The following is a 12,771-nucleotide window of genomic DNA, read 5'->3' as shown; positions in this document are numbered from 1 at the left end:
CATGCATATATATATATATATATATATATATATATATATATATATATATATATATATATATATATATATATATATATATATACTGTATATGTGTGTGTGTGTGTTTGTGTGTGTGAGTGTGAGTGTGTGTATGTACAGTATATGTGTGCATGTGTGTCTGTGTGACACCTTATGCAAACATGTATTCATATTATACCTTTTTCCATACAGCTTTTAAATTTATGTATGTATGTGCAGTTTATAGATAAATGTGCATGTATGTCTTTGTCCATTTTTGACACTTCCATTTGTAACTCTTTGGTGGTAAAATATTTACGAATATTTACATCCAGATCTCACATCGTAACCCGAAATAAAAATCCTGTAATTATTTTGCATAGATGTGAAAACAGAAATCTCTCTGCCATTTTATAGTGGGCCTAAAGACCGAGACTTTCAGATCGTCGTTTATACTACCATTGCATAAACTATTTATTTTATATTTACTATAAAAGATGTCAGTCTTCTTTTCAGTGTTCTTTGCTTTTCTTCATCCAATTATTTCCTAGGCTTGATCTTTTATCTCTCTTTCTTCAAATCTATGCTAAACCTTCGCATGAAAATGTTCTCTAATAAATTTCAATCTAGCTTGATAAAAGTAATGATAATTACCAGCTTAGGTGTTACATTTATTCACAGAAGCTAGGTTTTTTTAGTACTAATCAATGTTTCATAAACCATATTTAGCTAGCTGTATTCTAATAGGACATTTTCTTCACTTAGTTTCTGTTCAGACTATTCTCTTAGTTTGGAGCTGCTTAAAAGAGGCTCTGCTATATTCCTTTTTTTTAAGGTTGGTGTCAGCCTTCTTGCAGCATTAGGTTAATGTTGTTATTGAGATACATGGCATAATAAGACACATCATGCTGTTTTAATCATCTGGATTATGTGTTATGTCATACTTTGATATTAGACATGCTCATTGCTTAGTAATATTTGTAATTTGGGTATGTTTTTGGTTGGAGGCTTTAGGCTTGCAGAAGTTCTGTTAAGTATATGAACATACTATGTTCATTTACTCCCTATTTTCAAAGTGAGAAACTTTGGTACCGTTTTCCTTTCACGACACCATATATGTAAATCCAGATTTGAAGCCTTTGTGGTATTGTCAAACCCTGCATTTAATGATTTTAGTAATGATAATAGTAATGATGAGCTCAAGGTAGGAAATTTTATTGAAATCTATTTGTCTTGCACAAGACAAAATGTCTTTGAGGTATAGAATATGTAAAAACTTAGACGGACCAGAATTATCAGCCTTTTTTTTTTTAGTAGAGATAACAATTTCAAAAATTCTATCCACAATGAAAAGGTAGAACTTACATGTATACTAAATCTTGAAAGCACAGTAATTTTCTCTGAATACTTGGAAGAAAAAGCAACATCAGAATTTACCCTAAGCAACTTATTAGGGTATTTTTAAAGAATAAGGTTACATTAGGTTTAAAGGGGAAATTTTTCATCACATTTGGAGTATTCCTCTGTGTATTGTTATCATCAGCTTCCTGTAGAGAAGGGTGAATTGAGACATTATTTACACTCCTTCCTGTTTATTTACAACTAGTATAGGAGCTGATGCGAATTTGTAGTAAGACTAGTTTTGGCTTTATAAGTACTAGCACTTACAGTTACCCTGCTAAAATTAACCTGTGATGAGCGAGTGGCTGAGCTTGTAAGTGAACGAAGCGCACTTCCATCCAAAACATGATGTAACTGATCAAATTTAGCTGAAACTTCATCGGCAACATTAAAGAGCTAGGGAATCATGTGATAAGGTACTCAGTCCATATAAAGTATGAAACACCAGGTTGCTTAAGAGTGCTTTCTTTAGTAAGTGGAGGGATATTAGGATCCAGACTACCAACTCTGTCTTCTGCCTTGCAATACAGTATAGTTATCTAAAAGAGCAACTAAGAATTAGGAAATGTAAGGTTTTAGCAGTAGAAGGGTCTATAGTAAATAAGAATTTGATGCTCTGTGAGAGGCTCCCAATTCTGTAAGGCACAGTAAACCATCTGACCACTTACTGGATGGAAAACTGTTACTTGAGAAGTCAATTTAGGATTAGCAACCCCCAGGTAAGAACAGAATTACTGCCTGTAATTAAAGACACACTGGCCTTTTAAAATTTAACAAACGAAGCCAAATAAGTCGAGAGCTTTTGAAGCCCATTGCTATTAAATCTGGCTGGTTAAGTGTGCATTAGAGAACAATTCTGATGTGTCATCATCCCCACTATAAATGACTAGGCTAGTTTTTTCTATGAGAGGAAGTGGAAGGTATTCTAAAAATGACTAGGCTAGTTTTTTCTATGAGAGGAAGTGGAAGGTATTCTAACAACTTACAACAGTTATTTAAATCACAGACTATCCCTGTGAAGTAATTCCTAACAAATCCAGAGGAAGACAACTTAAAATGCATTAAAACTCATCACAATCTGGAATGAGTTTGTCAAACCAATGCAACTGAAAAACTGAAATTTCAAAGAGTCTCTTGCACATCACTGCTTTGCTTCTTTCCATTAATCACTAGTGTCTCATTAGTTTACTAGTGGCATGTGTTTATTAAAAGGAAAGAAAATAGGCAATTTTTTTTAAAATCCAATGCATGAATGTCCGTAAATTGAGCTTCTAGAGAAGAAGTTCATAGAAATAGATATCAATTCCATTATTTGAGATTTAAGGAAAGGGGTTAGTAGCTTAGATCAAATGTGAAAAACTTATAATTTTAATTTTCCTTAACCCCAAAACTGGTGAAACTGAGAGTACTGTATTGCAATGATGCTATAATTTGGTATAGAATAAATTAATGTTTATACTCTTCTTATGAAATAAAAAGAAAATGGCTAAATATATCTTTTTATACAATACTTCAAAAGCTATTTAGCTTCTAAGGCTTTATAATGGATCAGTGGGAAGCATTTGTTTTCCCAGAAACAAATATATATATATATATATATATATATATATATATATATATATATATATATATATATATATATATATATATATATATTATACACAGTATACACTAGTATACATTACCCATCTAAAATGATCACTAAATATTTAGATCAATACGCATACACACGCACACGCACCCCCCTCTTACCAAGGTATGACTACCCCCTCTCCCTCCTACCCGAGGAATGGGGAGAGCTGAGCATAACTGAAAAGTATATATATATATATGTGTGTGTGTGTGTATATATATATAATGTGTATATATACTATAAATAATATATATACAATGTTTATGGAAGTTAAATTATTATCAATATGGTGATCTTTCATGACTTTTTATTGCATCAGTTTTATTTTAACAAACATAAAGTAGCAACTAGAAACAATTTCTTCAGCAAACTCGCCAACACACACCAGCTGGGGAACAGACCCTGAGATGCTTGAGACAAACAGCCTTAGCACTTTACTTTACAGCGGAGTACTGTGCACCAGTGTGGGCAAGATCATGCCATTCACATATGGTAGACCCAGAGCTAAATAAGTCCTACCTGATTGTTACTGGTACCCTAAAATCAACACCTCTACCATCTTTAAATAAAATTGCCAGGATCTGACGAGAAATGCTAGCAAAAACTTTAAAAAATAAACAAATTAATGGCCTTGGGCATCCACTCCACAGTCTTCAGGAAGTAAGGCGAAGACTGAAATTCGCGCAAAAGTTTTGCAACAGTAGATGAACTAGAACCAATCCGAGGAGCTGCTCAGAAGCTAGTAAAATGATGGGAAAATGACCGATGGCCATCTAATGAGCTGCTGCCTAGAACAAATGAAGGCCTGTCTAGTGGTAGAACCCTCTCAAAGGAAGGGTAAAAGTAGGCAAAACTAGAGTTAACCACCATAAATGGAGATTAGCCACAAATCCTGAATGTCCTTAAGGGGCCACACTGTAAACAATAGAACAAATCCTACAAGGATGCCCACTGGGCCCATGTTGCCTGGGTCAAGACCTCAGAGAGGCAAACAACGATGCCCCTGTGGATTCAACATAGGCATGATAAAATATGATGAGGTGCTGGATTATTTAAAAACAAATAGGGTAGATATTTTGTGATGCGATAAATATAATTGCCTTCTATACTTCTATGTATTATTTTTACAAATACAATGTATTACAAAGACAATATTATTGTTTGATCAATGATATTGGGTTTCTAACCAAAAATTATCAGTAAATCCTTTGTTTTTTTATCTCTGGGAATTCTCTACGTAATTGTATACTATCAGCATTCATTAAGAAATCTATATGTTTATGTACAAAATTTCTAAATCATTCTGTCGTGTGTGTATATATATATACAGTATATATATATATATATATATATATATATATATATATATATATATATTTATATGTATATGCATATATTTACATGTGTATGTGTATGTTTATATATATATATATATATATATATATATATATATATATATATATAAATATATATATATATATATATATATATATATATATATATATATATATATATATATATATATATATATATATATATATAAAACAATTAGGAATATACATTGCATCATAGTTGTTCACAAAATAGGACTTAGTAGTTGGATGACCAAGGTCTTTGGTCTTCTGCTTTACAACAGAGTGTTTGAGTTTAGTGAGTGGAAGTTGCCCAGTTTCATTTTTGTGAAGTCTTTACTGCATAACATGAACATATGGTTACTAATGAGCAGGGAAATAATAAGATAAACTATTCATTGTTATTGAAAGATTATTACTATTGCTGTCAATTCTAGTAGTTAATGCTATTCAAATGTAAGAGTTGGTTGAAACCCTAAAAATTAAAAAGTAATTGAGCTTTGTGTTGAGATGTGTGCTTCTTGCAAAATTGATACAGCTGTAGTAATGCCAGGATTCTATCATGAACTTTCAAGTTCATTTCCTGTGGTATGAATATTTGGTAGCACCACTTACCATAATGGTTTTCCTTTATATTGGTACTTTAAATTGGTATATATTTGACTAATTTACTGGCTCTTGTGTCCAGTAAGATTTTAAGTCATTTTGACTCAGTTTAGCACATACCAACTGCTCTTGCATTGAAGTCCTTGATTCTATGCCACGACTAGAAGCACCCAAGTATCTACCCTCCACACTGTGTTATTTATCACATATTAGTGTTTACCTTTCAGTATGACGACAGAGAAATTTTTTAATAACTTAAAACTTCCTAGATACTATGTATAGGCCATTCAAAAGTAGCTTCATCCCTTAATCAACATACAAGGATCTTGCAGAAGTTGGTGTGTCACCCCCATGTGGGATAGTTTACCAACTACTGTTAAAGCCCTTTGTCAGCTGAATTATGGTTGTCTTTGCACCTTCTCATAATTATAGTATGTTTTATGTACAAAACTCTGTTAGGAAGTGTTAAAACGACTTCAAGACTCTCAGATATTTTGTCAGCTTCCAGCTTTGATCTTGCTTAGTCACTAATTATAAACATAATAGTTCTGTGTCAATTTTTGTATGAAATTGTTTAAATAATATCAGTATTATTAAAATGACTGTACTTATGTACATCACAACCTTTAAGAAGGGCAATGTAATTTCTTACTAAAATCCATTCATAATGGCTATGCTACAGAACTAGAAACTAATTGATTTAACAAAGGTTCTGAATAACAGGGGCAGGTTTGTAACTTGTTGATTACAAACATTGTTGATGAAATAGTTTATCAAAATTTGGTTCCGTGTTAACAAAGGCTGAAATTTTTAAATATTTAATAAATTGAAAAATGAAGAATATATCCCCATGAAACTTAGAACATTTTTAAAATGTTCACATGCTTAAGTATTATGACTTGCAGTAAATGAATAGTTTTCCACATATGTCTTTGATTAACTAAAATTGCTCAGTTTCTCAAGTACCATATACTGTATGTTGCCCTTTGATATTCTTCTAATTTGCTCCTGCAGAATTGTTACCTTTTCTATGGGGGGGGGGGGATTTTTCATAATTGAACCATTGTTTGATAATTACTGAGGACCCAGATGTATACTGTATTTTCCTAATGGCCTAATATTTTATCTGACTCTTATTTCTATACATTTTCGTCTCACTTTTTTCATTTTACTGTACTTGAATATAGTTTTTTCTTAATGCAGTACTATTTTAAAGGTAGCATTAGGTTAGAACATTTTGTGTTTGTCTTTTATTTTTTACCATTATCTTTCAGCCAATTATAAGTTATTCTATTCTGATTACAACACTTGTAAAATTATCTATACCTCAATACTGTATATTAAATAATTTTGAGCTACATTTCAACAATAGACAAAGTATTTTGATTTCTGATTCACCCTCATGCCATATAACATCTAATATTGATTTAATGGGTATTTTTATTCAGACAAGATCTGTAGTGGAATTTGGAGATTGAGTAGTTGTTATTTCATTCACCATTATCATAGTATTAAAGGTTTTGAATGGTGTGTAAGGCAATTAGAAATTAGATAAGCTTGATACTTAATGAATATATAGCAAAGAAAAGGAAAATGAAGTAAATTGAAATGCTCCTTTAGCACCATTTCTAAGGTATATAACTGCTATAATAGCTGGTAGCCCTCCAGAGCGGGAGGAGTCGTGCTGGACAGGGATACCAACATAACTTCTACCTCGGGTAGAGCCGAACGGTAGGAAACAAATAAAATAATAACTGCCCCGCGAGAGTCCCACTCAAACTAAGCGATAACTAGACTACACGGTAATCACAATAATTATATACCTTAGAAATGGTGCTAAAGGAGCATTTCACTGGGCGGCACAGGTCTCTCGCCCAGAAATAGAATTTTCCTTCGTCAAAATCCCTTTTTTCATAAGGTAACATTCTTCTGGGCACTAAAGAGGAAATTGTATAATAATTCTGGTAATGTGCTGTTGTATTTTATGATGATTTCCTGTATAGCTAGGAGCTGGCTATTAGTTTATAAGGAAAGTTTACTTTTCACTGGAATCAGTAGTTTGTTATTGTTTATTGCAATGAAATATGCATCCTTCAGAAAAGCTTCAATTTCATTGCTCATATCTACCAAAATTTTCATACTGCAGTCTTATATTGATGCAAACCAAAACGGTTTAATATTCAAATTAGTATTCTATTTTGAAAGTTATAAAGGATGTCTTAAACTTATTGCCTCTTTTAATCAGTAGACAAACATATAAGCAAGTTTTGATAAATAACTAGTTTTCTTCATCTAGAACTTTTAGAAAAAAATCTATCGTTCAACTCTTATTTATCAGTGAATTATCAGTGAGCACCTGTAAAATAGTTTTCCTACTTCAAGTAATATATTTCCACTGTATAAGTAAGGTAGCAGAAATGATATAAATATTCAATGATTGATTGATTTGAAGTTGTCTGGCAAAAACTATTCCATGATTTAAATATGTTTAAGATATACGTGGTTCAGGTGGAAGATTAAGAAAGCACATATCACAATCCAACCCATGGTAATATGTTCAATTTTCTGTCTACTTTCATATGTTTTCATGAATTACTCATTAACATTTTATTACTAAACTGTGGATCTTCGATACATTAGATTCAGGTTTTGATTCGTTCAACTGTTCTTTGAAAAAATAAGATGCTGCATGTATTTTGCCTGTTCTTGTGCATCCATTTTACTGAGTTATTTATATATACTTACAATACACATATGATTTGAAAGATTAACATGACCACCTTTTATTTATTATTCTTGTGAATCTCTTTTTTAAAACAAAATAGATGATGTATTTTCCAGCAAATCACTAATGAGCATGTGTTTTACAGCAATAAGCGTGAGGGAGGGAAAGACAAAGATGATGAAGGAGAAAATGAAGAAGAAGACATGGGAGGTCCAAAGCCTATTCTGCCATATTCATCCATGTTCATACTTTCACCCACAAATCCGTGAGTATTTTAATTCTTATAGATCCTAGGTGACCCGCCCCCCACCAAAAAAAAAAAAAAAAAGAACAAATACGCAATCACAAAAACATGAAAACAACCCTTAAACATTAAACAATAGAAGAGAAGCAGAATGAGATATACAAGACAAGTAGAAGCCAAAAAAAAAGAAAAAAACTTTATAGTGTAGATACAAAATAAGTACCAATGAAGGAAAATACAAATTTTGAAAAAAAGCAATGAAAATGCAAGAAATGAGACCAGTGATAAAACATGTTTAAGGACTTTGAAGTTGGTATAGTACATACATTGACTTAGCAGCCTTGGTCAGTTACTTGCAATTTAGTCTGTAATAAAGGATATAAAAGAAAGGTAGAATGTTTCTGCCAGGTACACTGTTTTACACCAGCTCAACAAAAATAAAGTAATAAGTTGGCAAAGGTCAACAAAAATAAAGTAAGAAGTTCTCAAAGGTCAACAAAAATAAAGTAATAAGTTGGCAAAGGTCAACAAAAATAAAATAAGAAGTTCTCAAAGGTCAACAAAAATAAAGTAATAAGTTGGCAAAGGTCAACAAAAATAAAGTAACAAATTCTCAAAGGTCAACAAAAATAAAGTAATAAGTTGGCAAAGGTCAACAAAAATAAAGTAATAAGTTGGCAAAGGTCAACAAAAATAAAGTAACAAATTCTCAAAGGTCAACAAAAATAAAGTAATAAGTTGGCAAAGGTCAACAAAAATAAAGTAACAAGTTCTCAAAGGTCAACAAAAATAAAGTAATAAGTTGGCAAAGGTCAACAAAAATAAAGTAACAAGTTCTCAAAGGTCAACAAAAATAAAGTAATAAGTTGGCAAAGGTCAACAAAAATAAAGTAACAAATTCTCAAAGGTCAACAAAAATAAAGTAATAAGTTGGCAAAGGTCAACAAAAATAAAGTAACAAGTTCTCAAAGGTCAACAAAAATAAAGTAATAAGTTGGCAAAGGTCAACAAAAATAAAGTAACAAGTTCTCAAAGGTCAACAAAAATAAAGTAATAAGTTGGCAAAGGTCAACAAAAATAAAGTAACAAATTCTCAAAGGTCAACAAAAATAAAGTAACAAGTTCTCAAAGGTCAACAAAAATAAAGTAACAAGTTCTCAAAGGTCAACAAAAATAAAGTAATAAGTTGGCAAAGGTCAACAAAAATAAAGTAATAAGTTGGCAAAGGTCAACAAAAATAAAGTAACAAGTTCTCAAAGGTCAACAAAAATAAAGTAATAAGTTGGCAAAGGATTAGAATTGAAAGAAATTTTAAAGAGAAAAGATTACAAGAATGAATGAAGACAAAGTCAAGTTGAAAGAGAATTCCAAAGCGTAGATAAGAGCCATGGAACTGACCATTCCATGAATTGTTGATCACATGGTTAAGTGAATGCTTTGGTGCCTTGATCTTTATTACATAACATTCCAACTGAAGAGGTCTTTGTCATCTGAATAGAACACTGACCAGAATGAGTTTTGTAAAGAACTAAATGAATCTCACTGCAGTAAAGGAACAGGAGATTTAGTGAACGGGCCAGAATGTATTTCCTAATTACTTTCCACTATATTCCACTATACTTGAGAATTGCCATTATTGCAAATATGAGAGTAATATCCTTAACAGTACTGGAGAAAACCAGTGAAATAATACATATCAAGAATTTTTAAGAAATACAATATATATGAAATAAAAACTCTCTGTTTGAAGGAGATTAGAGATTCCGAACTTCCAAGATGTTGATGGCATCAAACTAATTAATTGCAAGACCAACCCAGATTCAAATATGGTTTCAAGATCAGTTTTTTTCTTTTGGAGAACTACCTAAATATTTTGCGACTATCAATAAAAGGGCTGGAGGGTAATAGAATGTGGATGAAGGTTGAATAATTAGCAAAGGTTACAACTTAAAAGAAGCACAATGAAGCTCATTGATAATGAGATGGCGGAAACGAGAGAACACAAGATTTAAAATCTGTTTTAAGCAAAACACTTGATAAATGAACCCTTATGTCCAAATGTTAAATGTCTGAAATGTATTTTGAAAGCGATGACAAAAGATACAGTGAAGTATACTTTGTAGAAGCTATACCAGTAATATAAAATGGAAAAGTAGAATTAGAAATTTTTAAATACTTGGAGTTAGTGAAAATTTTCAAGACTTTTGGAGACAATGAAGTTTTGAATAGTTTGATGTGTTATTTCCATTCTTATTTTGGGACTGTTCTCAACCATGTAATATTTTCAAAAGAAAGAGAAAGTGGCGGGGATAAGAATGAGAGTAAAAAGATGTTAAATTACATTTAGTTTCATGGTTTATCATGCTTTAATGTGATGTATCCTGGTTGACAGTAACTCTATGAATCTTATGGCTAGAAAATGTACGGGGAGACCGAGGATTAGATGTGAAAGCACTAAAATCACTGTAAATAGTTAGGAGAAAGATAGATTCCAAATATTATAGCATGGGGCTTATGATGGAAGACTAAATTCATGTAATAGGAGACAAATTCATGAAACCAAACATCCTCATAGCACATGAAGGATTATCCTTGAATATGAGTCATGGTGATTTCAGACACACGTAGAACAGATGTGAAAGGAAATGGTGGCAGGAATTGAATAATACATTTGCTCTTGACTGGAGGGAGAGAAGGAAGACAGTTCATTTGAAAGGTTAATAACTTGGAAAGTATCAATCGGGAAGATGTCAGTGCTTTAGCTGTCTTTAACAGTAAAATGACAGATGATGGTGATAACGGTGGATTATCTAAACCAAGTAATAATTTCAGATGATTATATTGGATTGGTTATAAGATTTTTATGTCTCGCATTCTAGAAAAACTACAGAAATAATACTTTTCAAATGATCTCCCATAGTATAGATTTAATGTATACTATTTATTACATCATCAACGTAGTCTTCCTGTATTCCTTTTTAGTATTTCCTTAAAAATAAAATGTAAAATATCTGTTCCTCCTGTTATTTTAAGATATCTTGGTGACCTGTTTGTCAGGGTTAAAAATTGTGGGTTTCTTTTTCAGAATCAGGAGAGCAGCACATTGGGTAGTGAATCTTCGCTACTTTGATGGGTTCATCATGGTTGTCATCACTTTATCTAGTATTGCCTTGGCCTCAGAAAATCCTGTTGAAGAGGATTCTCACTTTAATCAGATTCTCAACTACTTCGATTATGCCTTCACTGGAGTTTTTGCCATAGAAATGATTCTTAAAGTAAGTAATATTATATGATTTTATAGAATATATGATCAAAGTGTAGAAAGGTGAAAGTTGTTGTAACTCATGGTTTTGAAAAGAAAAAGTATGAAGATATTTTCATGGTGAAACTTGCTACTGTAGTAATATGATGATGTTGACTCTATTACATTACCTCCATTTCCCACTGATATTTAGGATTACAAACCCAGGCTAGCATAGATTTTGATTTCATGAACTACTTTTCAGTGGGTAAATTGCTAGTTTCATTTACAATTTTCATATCTACATTGTGTTTGCTAGTAAATGTTTCAACTAAATCAAGAAGAAATTGTGATATATACATTAATTTCTAAAATTATTGATAATTTATTTTATTCTGAAAAAGAACTAAAGTATAAGATCCTAAGCAGATATCTACTTTTAGGTATCCATATTCTGGAGCAATTGATGTTTGCTGTTATTATCATAGGTATATTCTGGTGTAAAAAAATCTCTGATATGCAATAAGGACAGATCTCTCATATGTCTAAACCAGAACTTGTCATCATCCCCAAGATTGTTTTCATGTTGGCTTTTACCTTCATGGTTATAGATTCAGATGTGAATGGACTTTATCCACCCGTTATGTTCCTAAATAATTTCTGCCTGACTTCCCATCAATTAGGGTTTCAGCCGTGCCCCGTTTCTCTGATTTCCCGGATATTCCTGCTGTTTGTCCGTTTTCAGACTTCTGCAGTATATCAACTAATTTCGTAATGAACTGTTATGCATCCCTTCATATCACAAGCCCAAACTTTGTTAATCTCTCCTGTGGCCTGAGACCTTATCTCTCCTTCACATCCATATTTTAGTAAGGTCTTCCTTTTACACTATGAACATGATCCTTAACATTCCCAACCTCCAATGTCAGGATGCCAGAGAATTATAAATCAATCTTAACATTCCTTTGATACATATTCCCAAATTTCTGGTCCGCTGGTTTCTCAGCATTATAGGCACCATCCCTGATGATACTCTATTCTTTCTTCAGAGTTCTTATCCATGTGGGTCTTGTCCTTTGTACACTATTATCTTTGGAAATTTGATCCTCAGGTAGCAAACCATTTTCTGAGAGATTTAATCTCTGAGATAATTACATCCTCAGGCCCCTAAGGGTGTAAATTAAATGGAGCAATGATGATGGGAGGAATCTGTGGGAAGCTCTTTGAATCAGACACAGTTAGTGTTTTGATGACCCTTGTTTGTAACTGATTTTAAAATATCCTGAGGTCTTTCCATGACTCTGGGTTATAACTGATCAGGAAATATCTAAGGCCTTTTGATTATTTTGGGTTGTAATTGGTTTGCAGCCACAAGAAACAACCTAATAGAAACCCATTTTGATGGAATCCTACTTAGTAGGGATGCAGTTGTGAAAAACACCTTTTCATATAAAGTGTGTGACTCCCTGCACTACATTCACTCATGTTTTTTGCACTTCAACTAGGACATTTAATCCCTGGGAGGAAACCACAGGACTTTACTGGTGATGAATGAAATGTCTTCGAGAGTTC

At 32.2% G+C, this 12,771-nt stretch overlaps 1 protein-coding gene across 3 annotated transcripts in view; it reads left to right on the top strand.

The window, feature by feature from the left end:
• cac (cacophony) overlaps positions 1-12,771 on the top strand; it is a 360,232-nt gene that overhangs the window by 135,989 nt on the left and 211,472 nt on the right. For all 3 annotated transcript variants that reach the window (XM_068348246.1, XM_068348244.1, XM_068348245.1), the window contains exons 18-19: positions 7,860-7,979; positions 11,044-11,233. In XM_068348246.1, the coding sequence (XP_068204347.1) occupies positions 7,860-7,979; positions 11,044-11,233 (310 nt within the window). The remainder of the gene's footprint in view (positions 1-7,859; positions 7,980-11,043; positions 11,234-12,771) is intronic.

The sequence above is a fragment of the Palaemon carinicauda genome, chromosome 24 (assembly GCF_036898095.1).
Source record: "Palaemon carinicauda isolate YSFRI2023 chromosome 24, ASM3689809v2, whole genome shotgun sequence".
NCBI classification, from domain to species: Eukaryota; Metazoa; Arthropoda; class Malacostraca; order Decapoda; family Palaemonidae; genus Palaemon; species Palaemon carinicauda.
The sequence above is the reverse complement of the archived record's forward strand: the minus strand, read 5'-3'. Positions and strand labels throughout refer to the sequence as shown.